Source organism: Gopherus flavomarginatus, chromosome 1, assembly GCF_025201925.1.
Source record: "Gopherus flavomarginatus isolate rGopFla2 chromosome 1, rGopFla2.mat.asm, whole genome shotgun sequence".
In the NCBI taxonomy this organism is placed as follows: Eukaryota; Metazoa; Chordata; order Testudines; family Testudinidae; genus Gopherus; species Gopherus flavomarginatus.
Window position 1 is genome coordinate 332,844,890 of NC_066617.1, and position 20,815 is coordinate 332,865,704.

At 47.0% G+C, this 20,815-nt stretch overlaps 1 protein-coding gene across 13 annotated transcripts in view; it reads right to left on the minus strand.

Moving 5' to 3' along the window:
- The window catches only part of ZMYM2 (zinc finger MYM-type containing 2), a 212,955-nt gene that overhangs the window by 76,370 nt on the left and 115,770 nt on the right, over window positions 1–20,815 (minus strand). For all 13 annotated transcript variants that reach the window (XM_050937121.1, XM_050937119.1, XM_050937123.1 and 10 more), the window contains 2 exons: window positions 16,604–16,720; window positions 3,503–3,653 (listed from right to left, as the gene is read on the minus strand). In XM_050937121.1, the coding sequence (XP_050793078.1) occupies window positions 3,503–3,653; window positions 16,604–16,720 (268 nt within the window). The remainder of the gene's footprint in view (window positions 1–3,502; window positions 3,654–16,603; window positions 16,721–20,815) is intronic.

Genomic DNA, 20,815 nt, shown 5'->3' on the forward strand with positions numbered 1-20,815 from the left:
GTCCGGTGCTGGCGAGGAGCCGGCGCTCTGCGTCGAGGCCACAGGATTAAGTGCCGCTTCCATTAGGAGAGTCCTTAACCTCTGGTCCCTCTCCTTTTTTGTCCAAGGCTTAAAAGCCTTACAGATGCGGCACTTGTCGGAAATGTGCGATTCCCCCAGGCACTTCAGACAGGCGTCGTGGGGATCGCTGGTCGGCATCAGCTTTTTACATGCCGAGCATTGCTTGAACCCAGGCGAACCAGGCTACAGCCCAAACCCGCTAATAAGAATATACAACTATACTACAATTAACAATAACTAACTACAATTTACAACTATTTACAACTATGAGAACAGTGAAATGAAGGAGAGCTAGGGACGTGGAGGACAGCTATGCCGCGCTCCACAGTTCCAACGACTGACACGGTGGTAAGAAGGAACTGGAGCGGGTGGGCCGGCAGGGGTATATATTGAGCGCCATGGCAGCGCCACTCTAGGGGGCGACCTGCCGGCCCACTGGAGTTGCTAGGGTAAAAAGTTTTCCGACAAACGTGCACGCATGGCGCACACACCTAACTGGAATGGATATGAGCAATCACTCAAAGAAGAAAAGATCTTTCTTCCTCCAGGAGATTCAGCCATTTTGCACCTTTTTTTGAGGGAACCGTTTTTGGGCATTGCAGCTTGGATCTTTCAGGGGCTGCTTGTACCACCAAGAAGTTAGACAGTGGGTACAAGAATAGAAACTCTCTCCGCTTGGATGGAAGAAAGTACTGCTACTAGGCTCTCTTTAAGGTGGGAGCACAAGACACAGGAATGTGCCATACCATTTTTGCTCGATCCACAAAGACCTCATTTATCAGGCGGATACTCGACTGGTGCCTGAGTGCTGTAAAATGCATCACAATCTATGCTGGAGCTCCTGAACGTCTTCAAGTTATATCTGCAGCTTGGATGCCACCCTGTGCAGGAGGAGTCCCTGATATTGCCTGAATTCATCAACCAGAGACCATGAAGATGGGGTAACTGCCTCATGGGATGATGATGAAATTGCTCCCAGAACCACTAGATCCGGATCATCTTTGTCCTCCAAGCATTCCAACTGGACTGCTTGGGGTTGGCCAGTAGATGGTAATTAAAGTTAATGTGCCAATCCAGGATGCCCCAATAGTACCAGTATGAGGGATTAAAAGGCACAAGGAACAGAAGGACAGAACAGCAAGAATTTTTTGGTTTGGTTTAAAGATTTTATATTAAAAGGGCTCTACTACAAACTGAAATTTGAATCCTACTGTTTGCTCTACTTGGAGAAAGAATTCTGGGCAGCGTTTGCAAGATTAGGGTTAAATCTGATCATTGCATCAAAGGATCAAATGAACAATATGCCTCTAAATCCTAATGATCTAGTCTATGTCTCACAACCATATAGAAGCGCTGGAGCATGACTCCTGACAGACATTTAGTTTAGTGTTTATTTTGATACCCTATTGTTCCATAAGTGGTATGACAGCATTCCAAATGGGTTAGCTCATGAATTGTGGCATTCTGTGACAGCATACTCCCTAGGTAGCAAAACTTCACACTTGAGAGGAGCACTGCTGATCTTAACTGGGTAGACATGTCCATTCCCCAGCATAGACTGGTACTATACTTCAGTTTTCTTTAGGCTGATTGTGAAACTAAAATGATTGACTGACCAAGTGAAGTGATCAGTTATAAACTGAACATCCTCAAGCAAGCAACCAGTGCACAGATTCTGGGTCATCTTCCCCAGGCAGTGCCATCCACCACTGAATGATAATGAATACCTATCAAGACAGCAAACTATAGCTTGAAAGGGACTTTCATAATTTATTTCTGTGTAAAAATGATTTCCCGGTGACTTTTCTTTTTTCTTTGCAGGGTTGTAGTAACTATGTTGGTCCCAGGAGATATGAGAGATAAGGTAGGTGAGGTAATACCTTCGACTGGATCAACTTCTGTTGATGGAAGGTACAAGCTTTATAGGGAAGAAAAGGAAGAGCTCTCTGAAGTTCAACAGCTTATATCTTCTGCCAACAGAAGTTGGTCCAGTCAAAGATATTACCTCACCTACCTTCTTTCAAAAGTCTGAACAACAGGGTGGCTTGATTTAAACCAAAATTTAAACTACCAATTTTAATGATTTAAATCAGAAAACCTTAATATAAAAGTGATTTTTCATTTGTACAACTTATTTTCCTAAAGAAAGGTTGATTTTCACTGGCTAAAAACTATTAAAACAGGTTGATTTGCACTAAATTTGGTGCTTCTTTTTGCTAACCAGAAGGATACACTTATATTCTATACACATTTAAACAATTACACATCTTAACTTACTTTTATTCACACTCTTAATTTTTACATATTTGTTATGTTAGATAATGGTGAATTATGCATTTAGCATTCATTAAATTATTAATTTTTTACTTATGATTTGTAAGTAAAAAATGGAAATTCAAATTCAACTAAAAATGCACAAAACAGCATTTAAATGATTATTTAATAAACTACAATACCTTAAATGTGTTGGATACATAAGAAAAAAGTTTCTCAAAACATGTTTTGCATTTAAAACCAAATGATTTAATAAAATAAAGAAAGTATTCTCTATAGCTAGCGAACTGAACTGTTTCTGGCCACCATCTCCATCAAGATTTTGTAACTAGTAGATAGCATCCTCTCACACCTATATTTTAATCAGACTGGAAGATGAAAACAAGATTTTCTGCTTTTTCAACACCCAATTGGTTTGTTGACTATGAATACATGAGTCATCAAATTGAATAAGCTGAATAAACTTAAAGGAAGAAAATATTCTCTTTGCATCTACAGAAGAGAATACTGCAGTCAAAAGCAAGTTTAGCACTTCAAAAATTCTGGTTTCAGGTACGTAGCCAGTGACTTCCATCAGTTCAGTGGTTTCACTTTCTTTCAAATTTAACAGCAAACATCTATTGCTTATATTGTTTTTCATATTCAATTCAAACAATGTTAATAGAATTATAATAATTTTAGGCCTTAACATAGGTTGCCAATTTTTATTTTTAAAAAATAACTTGCATTTAATTTAAATAAGAGAGACCTATTTATTTTTAAATCATCAAATTTTATCCACCTTGCTAAACAGAAAGTTTGTTCAGTCCCTGTATAGGGGCCACCCAGGACTCAAAAGCAACTTTTCTTGATGGAGAAGAGTGTAGAGCACTGAAGAGCTTTTAAAAAAAGAATCTTGGCCCAGTCTTCTTCAACCTGAAATGAGCACTGCAGAAACTCAACAGATTGGAATGCATGGGAGTGTCTCAGGGCTTCAACAGGCCCACTCACCGGACGGGGGGCTTGGGGGGGGGGCGCTGTTCCAGCTCAATATTGCTGAATACAGTAGTATTTTATATATATTTTAATGTGAAAAGTTTCATCATCATCAATAAGCAAAAAGGTAAACAGACTACAGTAAAAATACAACAAATGAGATCAAAACCATAAAAAAACAAAAAAAACATACCTTCACTACAGAATGGTCTTTTGATACCAGAGAAATTCACCATTTCATGCAGTGTTTTCTCCTCTTGGCAGTATTCACAGTATGTAACTATGCAGTGCAGTTTCTTATAATCATCAGAACAAGTTCTGCTGCAGAACTGGTATACTTTGTTCTAAACATAAAATAAAGTATAAAAAAGGGGTTAAGTATTAAGATTGGCATAGAGCAACTTTTAAACAAGAATATGCCTTTAATACTCAAATGCTTAAAAATGTGTCATGAGCAAAGATGCAAGTATATACGAGGTAGTGTGACCTTTACCAACAGAGGTAAAAGCTTTTGATTAAACTGACACTCAATGCTACAGAAGTTATTTGTCATTAAGTATTTCACATGGAGAAAGTGACAACCGGGAAAAGACGGTTACTCACCTTTGTAACTGTTGTTCTTCGAGATGTGTTGCTCACATCCATTCCAGTTAGGTGTGCGCGCCGCGCGTGCACGTTCGTCGGAAACTTTTTACCCTAGCAACTCCAGTGGGCCGGCAGGTCGCCCCCTGGAGTGGCGCCGCCATGGCGCTCAATATATATCCCTGCCGGCCCACCCGCTCCTCAGTTCCTTCTTGCCGGCTACTCCGACAGTGGGGAAGGAGGGCGGGTGTGGAATGGATGTGAGCAACACATCTCGAAGAACAACAGTTACAAAGGTGAGTAACTGTCTTTTCTTCTTCGAGTGATTGCTCACATCCATTCCAGTTAGGTGAATCCCAAGCCATACCTAGGCGGTGGGGTCGGAGTGAGAAGTCGCGGCATGGAGCACTGCAGATCCGAAGGCCGCATCCTCTCTTGACTGCTGGACCAGGGCGTAGTGGGAAGCAAAGGTGTGGACCGATGACCAGGTCGCTGCCCGACAGATTTCCTGGATGGGCACATGGGCGAGGAAAGCCAGCGACGACGCCTGCGCCCTGGTAGAATGCGCAGTCACACGGCCCGTAGGAACGTGGGCCAAGTCATAGCAGGTCCTGATACAGGACGTTACCCATGAGGATAACCTCTGGGAGGAGATAGGAAGCCCCTTCATGCGGTCCGCTACCGCCACGAAAAGCTGGGGGGATTTGCGGAAGGGCTTGGTCCTCTCCACGTAGAACGCGAGAGCCCTACGGACATCAAGCGAGTGAAGCTGCTGCTCCCTGCCTGAGGAGTGAGGTTTCGGGAAAAAAACCGGAAGGAATATCTCTTGGCTGATGTGGAAGGACGAGACTACCTTGGGAAGAAAGGCAGGGTGTGGCCTCAGCTGCACCTTATCTTTGTGGAAGACTGTATACGGGGGGTCTACCACAAGAGCCCGGAGTTCCGACACCCGCCTAGCTGAGGTGATAGCTACTAGAAAGGCAGTCTTCCAAGAGAGGTAAAGCAGGGAGCAAGTAGCTAACGGTTCAAAGGGGGGTCCCATGAGCCGGGACAACACCAGGTTAAGATCCCAGGTTGGAGCAGGGAGACGGACGTTAGGGTATAAAAGTTCCAGTCCCTTAAGGAATCTAGACACCGTCGGGTGAGAAAAAATAGAGCGACCATCCGCACCCGGGTGAAAGGTGGAGATAGCTGCCAGGTGGACTCGCAACGACGATATCGCCAGACCTTGCTGTTTGAGGGACCAAACGTAGTCTAAGATATCGGCCACCGAAACTTCCATAGGGCGGAGATTTCTCTCCACGCACCAACAGGAGAAACGCTTCCACTTGGCCGAATATGTCGCTCTCGTGGAAGGCTTCCTGCTGCCCAAAAGCACCTCCGTCACCGGTGTGGAGCAGCGCAGCTCAGAACCGGTCAGCCACGCAGGAGCCACGCCGCTAGGTGCAGCGACTGGAGGTCCGGGTGACAGAGGGTCCCGTGCTCCTGGGTAATCAGGTCCGGGTGAAGGGGCAGGGGAACTGGGTCAGCTATGGTCAGGTCCAGCAGCATGGGGTACCAATGTTGCCTGGGCCATGCCGGGGCTACCATGATCACACGAGCCCTGTCCCTGCGCACCTTCAGAAGGACCCTGTGGACCAGAGGGAACGGGGGAAACGCGTAGAACAAGTGGGTCGACCACGGAATAAGGAAGGCATCCGCTATCGACCCGGGCTCCCTGCCCTGAAAGGAGCAGAACGCCTGGCACTTCCTGTTCCCCCCGGACGCAAAGAGGTCCACACGGGGATAACCCCACCTCCGGAAGATGGAGAGGGCGACGTCCGGGCAAAGGGACCACTCGTGCGACAGGAAGGATCTGCTCAAGCGATCCGCCAGCGTGTTCCGTACTCCGGGGAGGAAGGAAGCCGTGAGGTGAATGGAGTGGGCTACACAAAAGTCCCAGAGTCGCATCGCCTCGTGACACAGGGGAGAGGATCTGGTGCCGCCTTGCTTGTTGATATAGTACATGGTCGTCGTGTTGTCAGTAAACACCGCGACACAACGACCTTGAAGCTGATGGCAGAACGTTTGACAAGCGAGGCGGACCGCTCTCAACTCCCGCATGTTGATGTGCAACCCCACCTCCTTCTGGGACCACAGGCCCTGCGTTCTCAGGGTCCCCAGGTGGGCCCCCCAGCCCAGATCTGAGGCATCCGTTGTCAGGGACACCGAGGGCTGAGGTGGGTGGAAAGGGAGCCCTGCACACACTACGGACTGGTCTAGCCACCAGTCGAGAGAATCTAACACCCCTTGGGGAATCGTGATCAGCATGTCCAGCGGCTGTCTTGCCGGCCGGTAATGATCGATGAGCCACAACTGGAGGGGCCTCATGCGGAGCCGAGCATAACCGGTCACAAAGGTGCAAGCCGCCATGTGGCCTAACAGGGCTAGACATGTCCGCACTGATGTCAAGGGGGCTGCCCGCAGTCGTTGAACGATCGCCGACAATGCCTGGAACCTCTGCAACGGCAGCAAGGCCCTGGCCATGGTGGCGTCCAGGACGGCCCCGATGAATTCCACCCTCTGCGTGGGGATCAGGGTGGACTTGTCCATGTTTATCAAGAGGCCCAAAGTAGCAAACGTGCTGGTGATCACACGGACATGGCTGCAGACTTGCCGTTCCGACGTGCCCCGAATCAACCAATCGTCTAGATAAGGGAACACGTGGATACGACTGCGTCGAAGATGCGCCACAACAGCTGCCATGCATTTTGTAAACACCCTCGGGGCCGTAGAAAGGCCAAATGGGAGGACTGCAAATTGGTAATGAAGGGGGCCCACCACGAAGCGAAGGAAACGTCTGTGGTGTGGCCAAATGGCAATGTGGAAATACGCGTCCTGCATGTCGAGGGCGGCGTACCAGTCTCCCGGATCCAGGGATGGGATAATGGTTCCCAGGGATACCATGCGGAACTTCAACTTCACCAGGTACTTGTTGAGCTCTCGCAGGTCGAGGATAGGCCTGAGGCCTCCCTTGGCCTTGGGGATCAGAAAATAACGGGAATAAAACCCCTTGCCTTTCTCGTTTTCCGGAACCGCCTCTATAGCTCCTTTGCTGAGGAGCGTCTGTACCTCCTGCCGAAGGAATTGCTCGTGAGAGGGGTCCCTGAAGAGGGATGAGGAAGGGGGGCGGGAAGGAGGAAATGATACAAACTGCAGGCGGTATCCCGTCTGCACCGTGCGTAAGACACAGCGGTCCGATGTTATTTGGGTCCACGCCGGGAGGAAAAACGAAAGGCGGTTGGAAAACGGGGGGGAAGGATCCATGGGGGAAACTGTTACTGCGCCCTCGGGCGCACCTTCAAAATGAAGGCTTGGGTCCAGGCAGGGGCTTAGAGGAGCCTTGGTTTTGCCCCCCTTGGTTCCCCGAATGCCTGCGCCTTCCATTCCTGCCACGGCGCCTGTTAAGGTCCTGCCGTTGGCGGAACTGGGAATATGGCCTGCGCTGCTGTTGTTGCTGTGGCCGGAAGGGTCTGCGTTGCGTTCCCGGTGTGTGCATCCCGAGGGAGCGCATAATGACCCGATTGTCCTTCAGACTCTTGAGTCTGGGGTCTGTCTTTTCGGAAAACAGGCCCTGGCCTTCGAATGGGAGGTCCTGGATGGTATGCTGGAGCTCCGGAGGAAGGCCAGAGACCTGCAGCCAGGAGATGCGGCGCATCGTTACTCCCGACGCGAGGGTGCGGGCAGCCGAGTCTGCAGCGTCCAAAGAAGCTTGCAAAGATGTACGTGCAACCTTCTTGCCCTCATCTAAGATGGCTGCAAATTCCTGGCGGGCGTCTTGCGGCAGCAGCTCCTTAAATTTGTCTGCTGCCACCCAGGAGTTGAAAGCGTACCTGCTGAGCAGGGCCTGCTGGTTCGAAACCCTGAGCTGCAGCGCCCCAGCCGAGTATACTTTACGGCCGAGGAGGTCCATTCGCCTGGCCTCCCTGGATTTGGGGGCTGGAGCTTCCTGCCCATGACGCTCTTTGTCATTTACTGATTGTACCACTAGGGAACACGGTGTCGGGTGTATATGGAGGTACTCATAGCCTTTAGAAGGGGCCATGTACTTCCTCTCGACGCCCCTCGCCGTAGGGGGGATGGAGGCCGGAGACTGCCAGATGGTATTGGCGTTGGCCTGGATGGTCCTTATGAAGGGTAGGGCGACCCTGGTGGGAGCATCCGATGAGAGGATGGTAACAATCGGATCCTCTATTTCCGAGACCTCCTCGGCTTGTAGGCTCAGATTCTGAGCTACTCGCCTGAGGAGGTCTTGGTGCGCCCTGAGATCCAGCGGGGGGGGGCTACTGGAGGAGGTACCAGCCACCGCTTCATCAGGGGAGGAGGATGAGGAGACCCCCGGCAAGAGAGTGTCTAATGGAGGGTCTCCCTCGGCCCTCGCCTCTGTCTCCGGAGCCAGAGCGGAGTCTTGTTGCTTGGACCCTTCCTCCCCATCCGGGGAGGGAGGGGGGCGAGACAATGAGGCTTCCGGCACCCTGTGCTCCGCCGTCGCAGGCCTAGCAGGAAGCTGTTGGGGCCCCTGGGCTTGATGGTATGCCCAGGGTGTCCAAAACCCCCATTGCTGCGGGCCTTGGTCGTGTTGTGGCGGATCGTGAAATAGCGCCGCCTGCCGGTCGGTGCCCAGCGCATACCCGCTGTCCGTTTGGGAGGAGACCGACGGCTGTCTAGAAGGCCACGGCGGGGCAGACCCTGGTTGGTAAGGGTCTGCGCGGGTCGGCACCGAAGATCTTCTCGGTGCCGGGGATCAGTACAGGGAGTCATATCGGTGCCGGGATCGGGACCGGGACCGGGTTCTGTCTCGGTGCCGGGATCTGGACCGGTACCGGCCGCCGCTTCGGTGCCGGGATCGGGACCGGGACCTGCCACCAGCTTGGTGCCGGGAGGTCGACCGGGACCGAGACCTGCCACCAGCTCGGTGCCGGGAGGTCGACCGGTGCGGCGAGTGACGGCGGGACTGGCTCCTGGAGTCACGGTGCCGGTATCGGCGGCTGGAGTCCAACCGCGACCGCCTTGAGGTCGACCGGTGCCGCGAGTGCGACCGGTACCGCCGAGGAGAGCGGTGCCGGGACTGCGAGCGGCGATGAGATCTCGATCTGCCGTGACGTCGGGACCTGGACCGTGAGCGCGAGTCCCTAGACGGTGCCGACATCATGGGCTTGCCTCTAGACGCGACCCGCACCGGAGGTACCGGGGGTGGCAGCTGAGTAGGCTCAGTTAAGGCAATGAGGTCCCGAGCCGAGGCGAAGGTCTCCGGCGTGGATGGGACCAATATCTCGACCCCAGATCTCATGGGGGAGCTTGGCGGCACCGGACTCGACGGACCCGCCGGGCCCAGAGTCGACGGTGCCTGCGGCGCCGCGGCCGATGTTGAGGCCGGGCGCTCCAGTCGGGTCTGCCTGGCTGGAGTAGCAGACTTCGACGGTCTTGGTTCTGTCCCCGGTGCCGGAGAAGGTCGGTGCCGGGGAGTCTTTTCGGTGCCGGGGAGTCTTTTCAGTGCCGGTGCGATCCGGTGCCGGCGCCGAGATCACGGCCTGCGAAGCCGCCGGGTCAAGTGCCGCCTCCATAAGGAGAGTCCGGAGTCTTTGATCTCTCTCCTTTTTTGTTCTTGGCTTAAAAGCCTTGCAGATGCGGCACTTGTCCGATCTGTGCGATTCCCCCAGGCACTTCAGGCACGCGTCGTGGGGGTCGCTGGTGGGCATAGGCTTCTTGCAGGCCGCACACTGCTTGAAGCCCGGCGAACCAGGCATGAGCCCGGTGCCGGGTGCCGGGAAGGGCTAAGCCCCCGGCGAACAACTATTTACAATCTATTTACAGTTAATTACACTATCTATACTTAACAATCTAACTAACAACTATAACAATATGAGAGATAACGAGAGATAACAAGGAGAGCTAGGGACGTGGAGGACAGCTATGCCGCGCTCCACAGTTCCAACGACCGACACGGCGGTAAGAAGGAACTGAGGAGCGGGTGGGCCGGCAGGGATATATATTGAGCGCCATGGCGGCGCCACTCCAGGGGGCGACCTGCCGGCCCACTGGAGTTGCTAGGGTAAAAAGTTTCCGACGAACGTGCACGCACGGCGCGCACACCTTACTGGAATGGATGTGAGCAATCACTCGAAGAAGAAAGAATACATATTGGTGAATCTTAAAAAACAGCACATTTCCTTTAGCTATTTTCCTCTTTTTCAATTTACAGGCAAGTTTCAAGATGGTCTAAGATCAGCTATAATCTCTAAAGCAGAGTAGCTGAATAAGAGATGAAGATAACTGTAACCTACCTGCACTATAATTGTTATTCTTCAAGATGTGCGAACAGACATGAGGTCCACTCGTATGCATGCAGCAGTGCGCCGAAGCAATTTGCTTAGAAGTACCCATCGGGGCTGCACACATGCCCTCTGGCCCCTCATAGCCCACCCAAGGTTATTTAAGGTTGGCACCACTCTGACCCCACTCAGTTCCTTTGCACTGGAATCCAAGACTGGAGACTTCAGTATAGAGAGGACAGAGGGTGGATCATGCAATACATGTCTGCACCCGGACCTCGAAGAACAACAGTTACAGAGCAGGTAGATAACCACTTTTTCTTTGAGTAGTTGCAGACATGTATTCAACCAAGATGACTCACAAGCAGTAATAGAAGGAGATGGGGCTCAGAATCTTCTTAATAGCAACTATAGAACTGCCCTTCCAAAGTTTGCATCTGATCAAGATGCAGTTTTAACAGTGTAGTGTTTGGTAAAAGGATGTATGGAAGACAAGCTTGCACCCCAGAAAATATCCAATATCAACTTACTTACTGTAACTGGAGTTTTTTTTGAGATCTGTGGTCCCTATCTGTATCTCACACATTGGTACACACGTGCACCATATGCCTGAGTCCAGAAGTTTTTCCACGCAGTGTCCGTTGACCCACACGTGCGCAGTATCTCCCCTTGTGCTCCTGACGAAGGGTATAAGGGGCAGTGCGAGTTGATGCCACTCCAGTTACTCCTCTTACTGCAATATAATCAAGTCTGAAGCAGAGGAGAAGAAGGGCAGGCAGTGGAACAGAAAGGGGCCACACATTTCAATAAACCTCCAGTTACAGTTAAGTAACCACCTCTTCTTCAAGTGCTGGTCCCTATAGGTATTCCACACATGGGTGACTTGTAAACAGTGATCAGAGTGGAGGAGGGTGCACAGATGCTGGTAGCAGAGCTGTTTGTAATACAGCCCTTGCTATTGCTGCATCCACAGCTGTCACCTGAGTCAGGGCACAGGGTGCTGTAAACGTGTGGACAGATCACCAAGTTGCAGCTTTGCAAATCTTCTGCAATGGGATCTGATAAGGATGCTGTGGAGGCTGATTGAGCTTGCATCGAGCAAGCTGTAACACCCCCGGGAGGGGAAGGTTTGCTATCTTATAGCATTCAAGTATACATCCTGAAATCCCCTTAGAAATTCTCTGGAAGGATACGGTTAGGCCCCTTGATCTTTCTGCTATTGCAACAAAGTCTCAGAGACTTTCTAATGGGCTTAGTTCTCTGCAGGTAGAACTCCAGGGCACATCTGATGTCAAGGGAGTACAGTTTCTTGACCCCAGGAGAGGAATGAGGTTTTAGGCCTAATCTACACTGGGGGGGGGGGGGATGATCAATCTAAGTTACACAACTTCAGCTGCATGAATAACGTAGCTGAAGTCGACGTACTTAGACCTACTCACCGCGGTGTCTTCACTGCGGTGAGTCGACTGCTGCCACTCCCCCATCAACTCCACCTGCACCTCTCGTGGTGGCAGAGTACAGGAGTCGATGGGAGAGCACTCAGGAATCAATTTATCACATCTAGACTAGACTCAATAAATTGACCCCCCCGGATCCATCGCTGCCCGCCAATACGGCAGGCAGAGTAGAGATACCCATAGAAAACATATAAGTAAGTGAACTGACTGGTTGATATGGAATTCGGACACATCTTGGGGAAGAATTCTGGATGTAGCCAAAGGGAGACCTTCTCCTTGTGAAATACTGTGAAAGGAGGGTCTGCCATCATGGCTGATGGCTCACGGACTCTCCCAGCCAAAGTGATGGCTACTAAGAACACTACTTTCATGGTGAGGTAGGCCATGGCACAGGTTTCCATAGATTTGAAGGGTGGACCTGGGAGAATTGACAGGCTGATGTTAAGGTCCCACTGAAGCCTGGACTACTTGATGGGTGGGAAGTTTCTGATCAAGCCTTTCATAAAGAGTACGGTCAAGGAGTGCATGAAGACAGAGCATCCCTACACCAGGGGAAGGAAGGTGCTAAATGTTGGTAGGTGTACATGAAGCAAGCTAAGGGATAAACCTGGTGTTTTTAGGGCAAGAAAATAATCGAGGATAACCAGAATGTCTACTGTGGTGAGGGAATGGTGGTAGCGGCACACCCAAGAAGAAGAGGGGCATCATTTAGCTTGGTAGTATGTTCTTGAAGACTCTTTCCTGCTCTAGTTAAGGACTACCTGGACCGAGGCAGAGTATGTGTGTGCTATGTCTGACACCCACCCAAACACCAAGCCGTGAGATGTAAGGAGCTCGGGTTGGAAAGCCTGAGCCTCCCATAGTCTTGTTTCAGGAGAACTTGGAATAGGCCAATCCTGAAGGGTTGGTATGTGGACGGAACTGTGTTGGCCAATAGCGTGTTAGGAGAAGGATGGCAGCTTCATCTTGGCAAATCTTCCAGAGAACCTGTGGTCTGAGAGGAATGGGGGAAAGGCATATCAGAGGCTGCCCGTCCAGTGAAAAAGGAGAGCATGGCTAAGTCACTGCCTATGGCCACACTGGAGCAGTATTTGGGCAGCTTTCTGTTCATCTGGGACGCAAACAGACCCCATAAGGGAGTACCCCACTGCGCAAAGATGTTGGTCAGATCTGTGTAGTGTATTTCCCATTCATGATCTATGTAGAGACTTCTGCTTAGTCTGTCCGCTGGGTAGTTCTGAGCAGCTGGGAGGTATGTGACCTGTATGGTAACCCGATTCCTGACACACCAGTGGCACAGTATGATTACCTCAAAGCAGGAGGGGGACAAGATCTTGCTCCTCCCTGTTAGTTTATATATACCATTGTGATGATATTGTCTGATAGGACTTGCAAGCAGAGGGAACGTATGAGGGGAAGAAAGGCCTTGTAGGCTAGATGGACTGTTCTGAGTTCCAGAAAGTTTATATGCAGCCTGGTTTCCCATGGTGTCCACATCCCCTCGGCTGCAAGGCAGTCCAGGTGAGCACCCCTCCTGTAAGAGAGGCTGTTGGTATGGTAGAGCTGGAGGGGATACCCACCATGACCCTGGCTGGGTTGCACTACCAACCAAGAAAGACAAGGACTTCTGAGGGAGCAGTGACTCAGGAATCCATGTGATGCCTGCTAGGTCGAGTGGACCCAAGCTTGTAGACACCGCAAATGGAGCCTGGCAAAAACTGTCATATGTGCATGAGGCCATTGTACAACTAAGATTTCTAAACTACAGGATAACTATTTATAGCAAATATATACAGTAACTCTTCTAAAGATTAGAAGGGCAAAGGGAAACAGGGTTCTGACTCAGGTCACGTGCGGTAAGAGGGAACTGTAGTGGTGTTGACCTGCACCACCCCTTATACTCTCCCGGGAAAGCACAAGGGGAGACACTGTACATGTGAGGGTCAACGGACATTGCCTGGAAAAAATTCCAGACTCAGGTGCATGGCACGTATGTGTACACATGTGCGGACTACACAGAGGGACTAGCACTTGAAGAAAAAACGTTATTGAGAAATGTGACCAAAGTCACTTGGGCCCTCAACAAATCAGCCACCAGTCTCCATGGAGATATGCTCTGAGCAGCTCCATGTGCTGTCGTAATGCAGAAAGTAAACTGTGTGGAAACCTTTTGACCCTTCATCTGATCTGCAGAAGAGACAAAAAGTTGAGGTGATGCCTTAAATGATCCAATACCAATTGTTCATCTCATATCCAAGGAATGAAGATGCTGCTCATTCACATCTGAGTGAGGCTTGGTGAAACTGTGACACCACTTTTGGATACAGAGGCTCTACTATTAAGGCTTGCAGTTCACTAACTCTCCTCATAGTAATTATAGCTTTTTATTTTTATTGCTGTCTTTTGGCAAAGGGGAGACAGAGAGCAAGTTGCTAGTAGCTCAAAATGGAGGAGTCATGAGGGCAGCTAGTATAGTACTGAGGTCCCACAAGGGAACCATCTCTTTTACAGCTGGAAAGAGGAGGACAAGACCTGTTAGAAAGATAACTATCATATACTTGGAAAATCCCAACTTCCCTTGCATCATAGGATAAAGTTCTGAGCTCGAGCTAAGATAGATCTGAGGACCTAAGTTGTAACAGCTAATCCAAAACTTCTTGAATATGTGCTAGCATCAACTGAATTCCCCAAGCCAATGACTAAACTAGGCAAACACAGCAGAAGGATTTCTCCTACGAAATAAGACTTGCTGCACTGCTTGAGGACACTGTTGTTCCTCCTCATCTAACCATGCTGTACCCGCACGATTAGGTGCAGACTGCTTGGCAGTGGATGCTATATCTGACCATGGTGTTGTTTCAACAGGTAAGGAATGAGGGGAAGAGATCTGCGAGGTCAAACCAACAGACTGTGAAGGTCAGAAAACCATCACTGTCTCAGCCAAACTAGTGCAATGAGTCTGACAGGATCCAACTTCAGTTTGAGAATAACCTGAGGGACAAGTGGGATCTGGGGTATCAGGGACAAGTGGGATCTGGGGTATCAGGGTTGATACCCAATTCAAATGGAAGGCATTGATTAATGAGACAGACTGAGATCCCCTTGAGCATAAAACTGACTGCATTTCTTGGGGTCTTTCATTGCAAACAGGGCAATTGTCTGAATGCCCTATTTTTTTAAAGGGAATCTCAGCATATAGCCCTTCACAAACCATTGGTGACTTTGGGAGACATTCCTGCAGAATGATTGACCACCCGATTCTGTGAACCTGGTAAGTGTGCAACTGTGTGAATGATGTCTTCCCCAGTGCAAAAATGCCAACACATCATGGCTTCCTAACAGAGCTGGTTGGAGTCAACTCCTCCCTGCCGGTTCACATAGTACATTGTAGTGGTATTGTCATTAAGTATGTGAATCGCTGCACACCCTTGGATCTAATCCCAAAAGGCCAGGCATGCATTGTCAATCACTCAAAGCTCCAGGACACTGATATGAATGGAAACTTCCTATTCTGTTCATACACCCCTGTACTTTCAATGTCCCTAAATGCACCCTCCAACCCATTGTGGAGGCATCAATAATTATAGTCCTGGTCACTGGAGGACAGGCAAAGGGAACATGGCAAGTAGGCATCCAGAAGGTTGAGGGCAGCAAACCAGACATTCTCCTCTAATGTCGGGAGAACTGTAGCTAAGGTTACTATATGGAATCTCATATTTCTGATGTAGTTGTTGAGACCTCAGAGGTCCCGAATATGTCTCATCCTTCCATGGGGCTTGGGGATCAGGAAATTATGGGAGTAGAATCCCTTTCCCTGAGGCTGAATGGGAACTTCCTCTATGGCTCCCAAAGTGCAGAGTCTCAATTTGCTGTAGAAGCACTGACTCATGAAAGGGTTCCCTGAAAAGGGACAAAGTTGGGGTGTGTGAAGGGGGGGTGGGAGGACAGACAGGAATTGGATGGCATAACCCAATCCTACCATGCTTAGAATCCATACATCTGTGGTTATTGTTTCCTAACCACTGTAGAAAAGGGACAATCTGTCCCTAAATGGCAGGGAATTGGTATGGAAGTTGATGACTGGTATGTTGATCTCCACAGGAAAGCCAATTTGATTGCCTGACTAAAATGGATGAAGGAATTGCAAACGGAGCACTTCTCCTTAATATGCCCCTCTGCCAGGCACAATACACACTGATAATGGGGACTGCTACTGGAGGTAACTACTTCACACGAGGGACAGTGCTGGAAACCTTGTGAAGGCATTGCACCATCCAAAAAACCAACTATTTAACTAATAACGCTAGGGGTCAACTACATATTAAAAAAGAGAGAGAAAACTCTCAGACTACAATATATGAGGTAAATACCTCATCAAATGCTTTAACTCAAGCTGTGGGTGGTAAGAGGGAACCTAGGAGGTTTAGGGCGGCACCACCTTTAAAAAGCCCTAGGAGGAGCTACAAGGGGCCAAAAGGAGCATGCATCACCCAGCTGATATTACTAAGCCAAGTTCTCCAGCACTGGCACGCACACATCTGAGTGGAATGCATGTCTGCAACTACTCAAAGAAGAAGCAGGCTTCAACCTCTACAGCTAAGGTGAGAAGAGAGAATTACCTTTTACTTTAAATTCTAGATCCTTTTTGCTATAGATAATATAGTATTTGAGTACATGCACCATGTGCGCGCACATACACTCTTGCAAAACTTTTTGATTCCATCAGTAAAACTAATTTAATTATAGGTTTAACATGATTAATACCTATTTTTTGCTAATTAAAACATTAAAAAGAAAAATTATTCAAACTTTAAGGACTACCCCATTATTAAGAGGTACACATTTAAACACAATATAGGTTTAAAAACCTCTTTGTAAGTAACCTATTTGGCAAGTACATGTAACCAGTCCCTACTTCTGCTTCAGTATTATCAAGGAACATACCTCCCACTCCAGTACTTCTGGCTTTGAACAAAAAGAACTTTTGCAATAATTGCATTTCAGCTGAATGTCACTTGGAGACACAAACTGACCATTGGTTGAAGACTGCACACTAAGAGTCTGAAAAATATAAAAACATTTATACACATCACTGTAGAAAGTGTGTTCTACAAATTTACATTTTTCTTAATTAAAATATGTTTCATTAAAGGACACTGTTAACAATATGGGGTTTTATATTATTGAATTCAGAAGTTTTCCTTGTAGAAGGCACAATAGATAAATCTTTCCACTTTTGACTGATTCTCCCCACGTCTCTCAATTGCTTTACAGATCTTTTCCCTTATCTTCACAATCTACTACTCTTGCTCTTGTTATAATCCATTTGTTTCACCTCTGATGATCTTCAGTCTTGTTTCTCCTACATTCCCATCTACTGTACTCAATGTTAAGGACCTCTTTAGGCTGCTCCTTGTATGTATGCATAAAGCTGAAGAGAATCCTCCCCCTATGCCACTCACCACTGATCAGTTGACACAATTAATCAGTCATGTAACTTCAAACAAACATAATTCCCATTTAGAATTATCAAACTATCATTTATATCAGAGGTTTCATATGAAAGGAACTAGACAAAGCAATATTTATAAAGAACCCCAGCTGCGCCCCGTGTGAACCCCTCCCGAAAAAAAAAGAAAAGAAAAAACAAGGCAGATTAACACTACCTTGCCCTCAGAAAAAAGCCTGAGAATGGAGAAGTGTCTTAAATGGTCAAACTTAAGTTCTAGCAGATCAGGTGAGGAAATAAATGCCAGAGTAGAGGGCAATCTACTGAGAATACCCTGCACCCAATTCCTAGAAAAATCTGTGAATACAAGCTGTGTCCCAATGGACTCAACTGCCATTGCAAGAAGAGGCACTCGCCCATATAACCAGATCCCACGCCATTTAGAGCTTTTAGATTAAAGGAGACATCTTATAATGCATCTGGAGATGTATAGGAAGCCAACATCACAGCTAAAGAACAGATGTAAAATATTCCCTGCAGCAAATACCACTTAGATGAAAAACTCTATTTTATACCAGAAACTTTCCATTGGTCTTCTAGACCCATTATGGACATCAGCATTTAACCATCACTAAATCAACCACCAATTAAATTGGCATATTCTCTGTGCTGTGGTCATGCCAGAGTCTCAATGAAAGGTGATCACAGAAATCTGAGATAGCACTACCTTCCCCACACCCACCTTCTTAATAGCCTTTCCCAAAATAGAAAGATTATAAACAGGACAACAACAAAGTTTGCAACATTTATTTATTTTTAGAAGAGGGAACTAATCAAAGTTTGGGATAAGATTTAACTTCAAACAATAATGGACTCATTACCACTGCTCCAGCTGACTTCAAAAGTCATGGTGGTTCAGCGTTTAACTCACATTTCTCAGGACAGCTCTCTTTGAAACTTCAAGTTCATACAGATGTGCTTCACTGACATAAAACTGACCAACACTGGCGCATCCTAATTAAGTAACATACTGACGTACACTAGACTGGTGCAAGACCCAACTTTGCACAAGTGCAACATCAGGAGTTTGCATGAGTTTTCACTCTGGTGCACTAATGTAGATGAGGCCTCAGAGTAAAACTGGCCTAACCTCAAACAGAAAAGTTTATGCTTTGTTTCTTCAGACAACTGTGTCATTATAACTTGAACCCTGTGCAATGTCCACAGATAGTACTCCATGCAAGCATTTCAGGGCCTCAATCTTCACACCTGTCAGATTATGTCCAGCACATATCTTTGCAGTATTATGTAATGGGTTTATTAAAACTTGATCACATTTTGACTTGTTCTATTGCCTGCTTTAAATGGTTCTGTTCAGCACTGGGAGTTGTGCAAGTGCTATGAAGAGTAGGATCTACAACTTGCTACATCCTCATACTTGCAGATGCCAGGACAAAGTCATCAGCTCTCCCGGCACATATTACTGGACTGGTGACCAGTTTATTCTGATAAGCAATCATGCCTTTGGGTGTTGGTGCTCAAGGAGTAAAATAGTATGGGTTTTGTTTAAGTTTTCTTGTTCTGTTGATTTTTTCCTTTGTCTCATTACTGAAAATCCCCTTTTGCATTTTTCTCTCCAGGATCCAGAGGGAGTAGTAGTCTGAGTCTAAAGAGAAGATCTCTCTCCAGGTCCTTCAACTCCCCATTCTGTTCCTCTCCTCACTATACACTCCCCCACTAAGTGCAGGGAAAGTCCTAGGGAGTTGCACTGGTTGGGAAATGATCAGGCAGTAAAGCAACATGCAGAGGTATGTGGTTCCTTTTTATCAGAGCTTTGGATGTTGCTAAAAATCTGACAGGCGCTTGTGACAACCTGTAGGCAATAAGTACATTAGAAATGGTGTGTGTTCTTGACCACTGACTTCTGTCATTTTTGTTTTTCCAAAAATAAGAAACAAATCACTAAAAAGGGAGGGCAAAAGAAAAAAAATTTTTTATGTTAAAAATTGGTTATGTGGCCTTTTAGCTTCTTTTGATATATAAAAGTCCTGAAAGGATTTTATTTAAGGTCCCCTTGCTCTTCTTTATATATTAGAAATTCAGGTCCTGTCTAGGCTGGAAGACAAGTGACTGGACAAATAGCAAAATAGTTACATGACAAAAGTGAAAATTAAAGAGTTGAGAATGGAAGGGATTTTTAGTCAGACAGTTCAAAATTTGTTTTTAATTAATATTTAAAGTTTAATGACTAACATTTTAGATAATGGAAATCGTTGTTTATGAGATTTAATATACACACATCTTCAATTAAAATACAGCTCACAACAAGCACCACAGAGGTCTACCAGAGATTGCCAGGGAAGACCAGGATTTACATTCCTGATATTTTTTTTAAATACAAAATAATCCTTCAGGCCATTTTTAATACCTCACTGAGCCCATCTATAAGACCTCTACCCCACTAAATTAATTTCTTCTTCTTTAACTTTTGAGTGGACTTATAAGTTGCCTATTGTTGTTTTCCCCCCTAACTCTGTCTATCCTTACATTGCAAGCTGCTCAAAGAGAACATCCTTCTTGAATGTTTGGGAAGCGTCTAAAACATATTGTGTACTACAGTTAGAATAAATAAATCAAGCAGCAAAAAAAAAAAAAAAAAGGCACAACCCATTTAAAACATTTTTCCAGACATCTTTAAGTTATTTTTTATTAATATTTGTATTAAAGTTGTATTTTAAATTATATATTTGTTCCCTTCTTTGTTGAGCTCTCATCTGAGCCAAGAATGGTCATGTTTCATTGCAGCTGCTCGAGGGCTTGCCTTGAATACAGAGGACATAGGAAGTGCCAGGCACAGATGAGACCATCAGAGACCACAATCAGGCTTCCATCCAAGCAACTTAACAGGTGACAGAGCCAGTGCTCTGAGCTGTCAACTGTCAAAGAGTGGAACAGGAACAGTCTGGGATTGCACTGGGAGGACTGAAGCACTAATGCAATTGCTAAACCCAGCCCTTACATTCTACACTGTCACTGCAACTGGTGGAACATGATGAAATTCTGAACAACATGAAAGTTAGGGTTGCTCTGAGCAAGGGCAGTTCAAATTTCACTAGCAATTTTACATATGGATGCATGTATTACAAGTCGTCTAGGAGGTCCAACCAGCAGTTAGCACACCAAGTTTTCTGGTTTTGACAAAAATAAAATGAACCCAGAAAGAATCAAATTGCTCCAATCAGTGAAATAATGTAAAAAAGTGCATAAAATGTGTCTGTTCCTTAGAAGAGCTAATTTATCAGTCACCTATCCACCCAGGATTGTTCCATAAGCAAATCTCAACAACTTTACAGCACTGGGAAAGAAAAAAACTACCTCCATTACAGCCTCCGTACAGGAATGTCAAATATTTTCTCTACTACTATCAGACTCATAGCATGGATTTCCACCACCAACACGCCAATCTCCCATCACATGCATTCCACAGTAGAGGACAAGAGAGAATACCATACTACCTGGCCACCAACAAAATGGGCAACAAGTTACAGGATGTTCTACTTAAAGAAGTCTGAAACGCACTAGATCTAGCACTCTTTAGGCACACTCAAAAACCGGAAGACTGGAAAACAGATGCTGAGACATGATACAAGATAAGACTATTTAAGTAATGCACTTTATGCCCATTCAGGACTGATGCTATTGGCAAG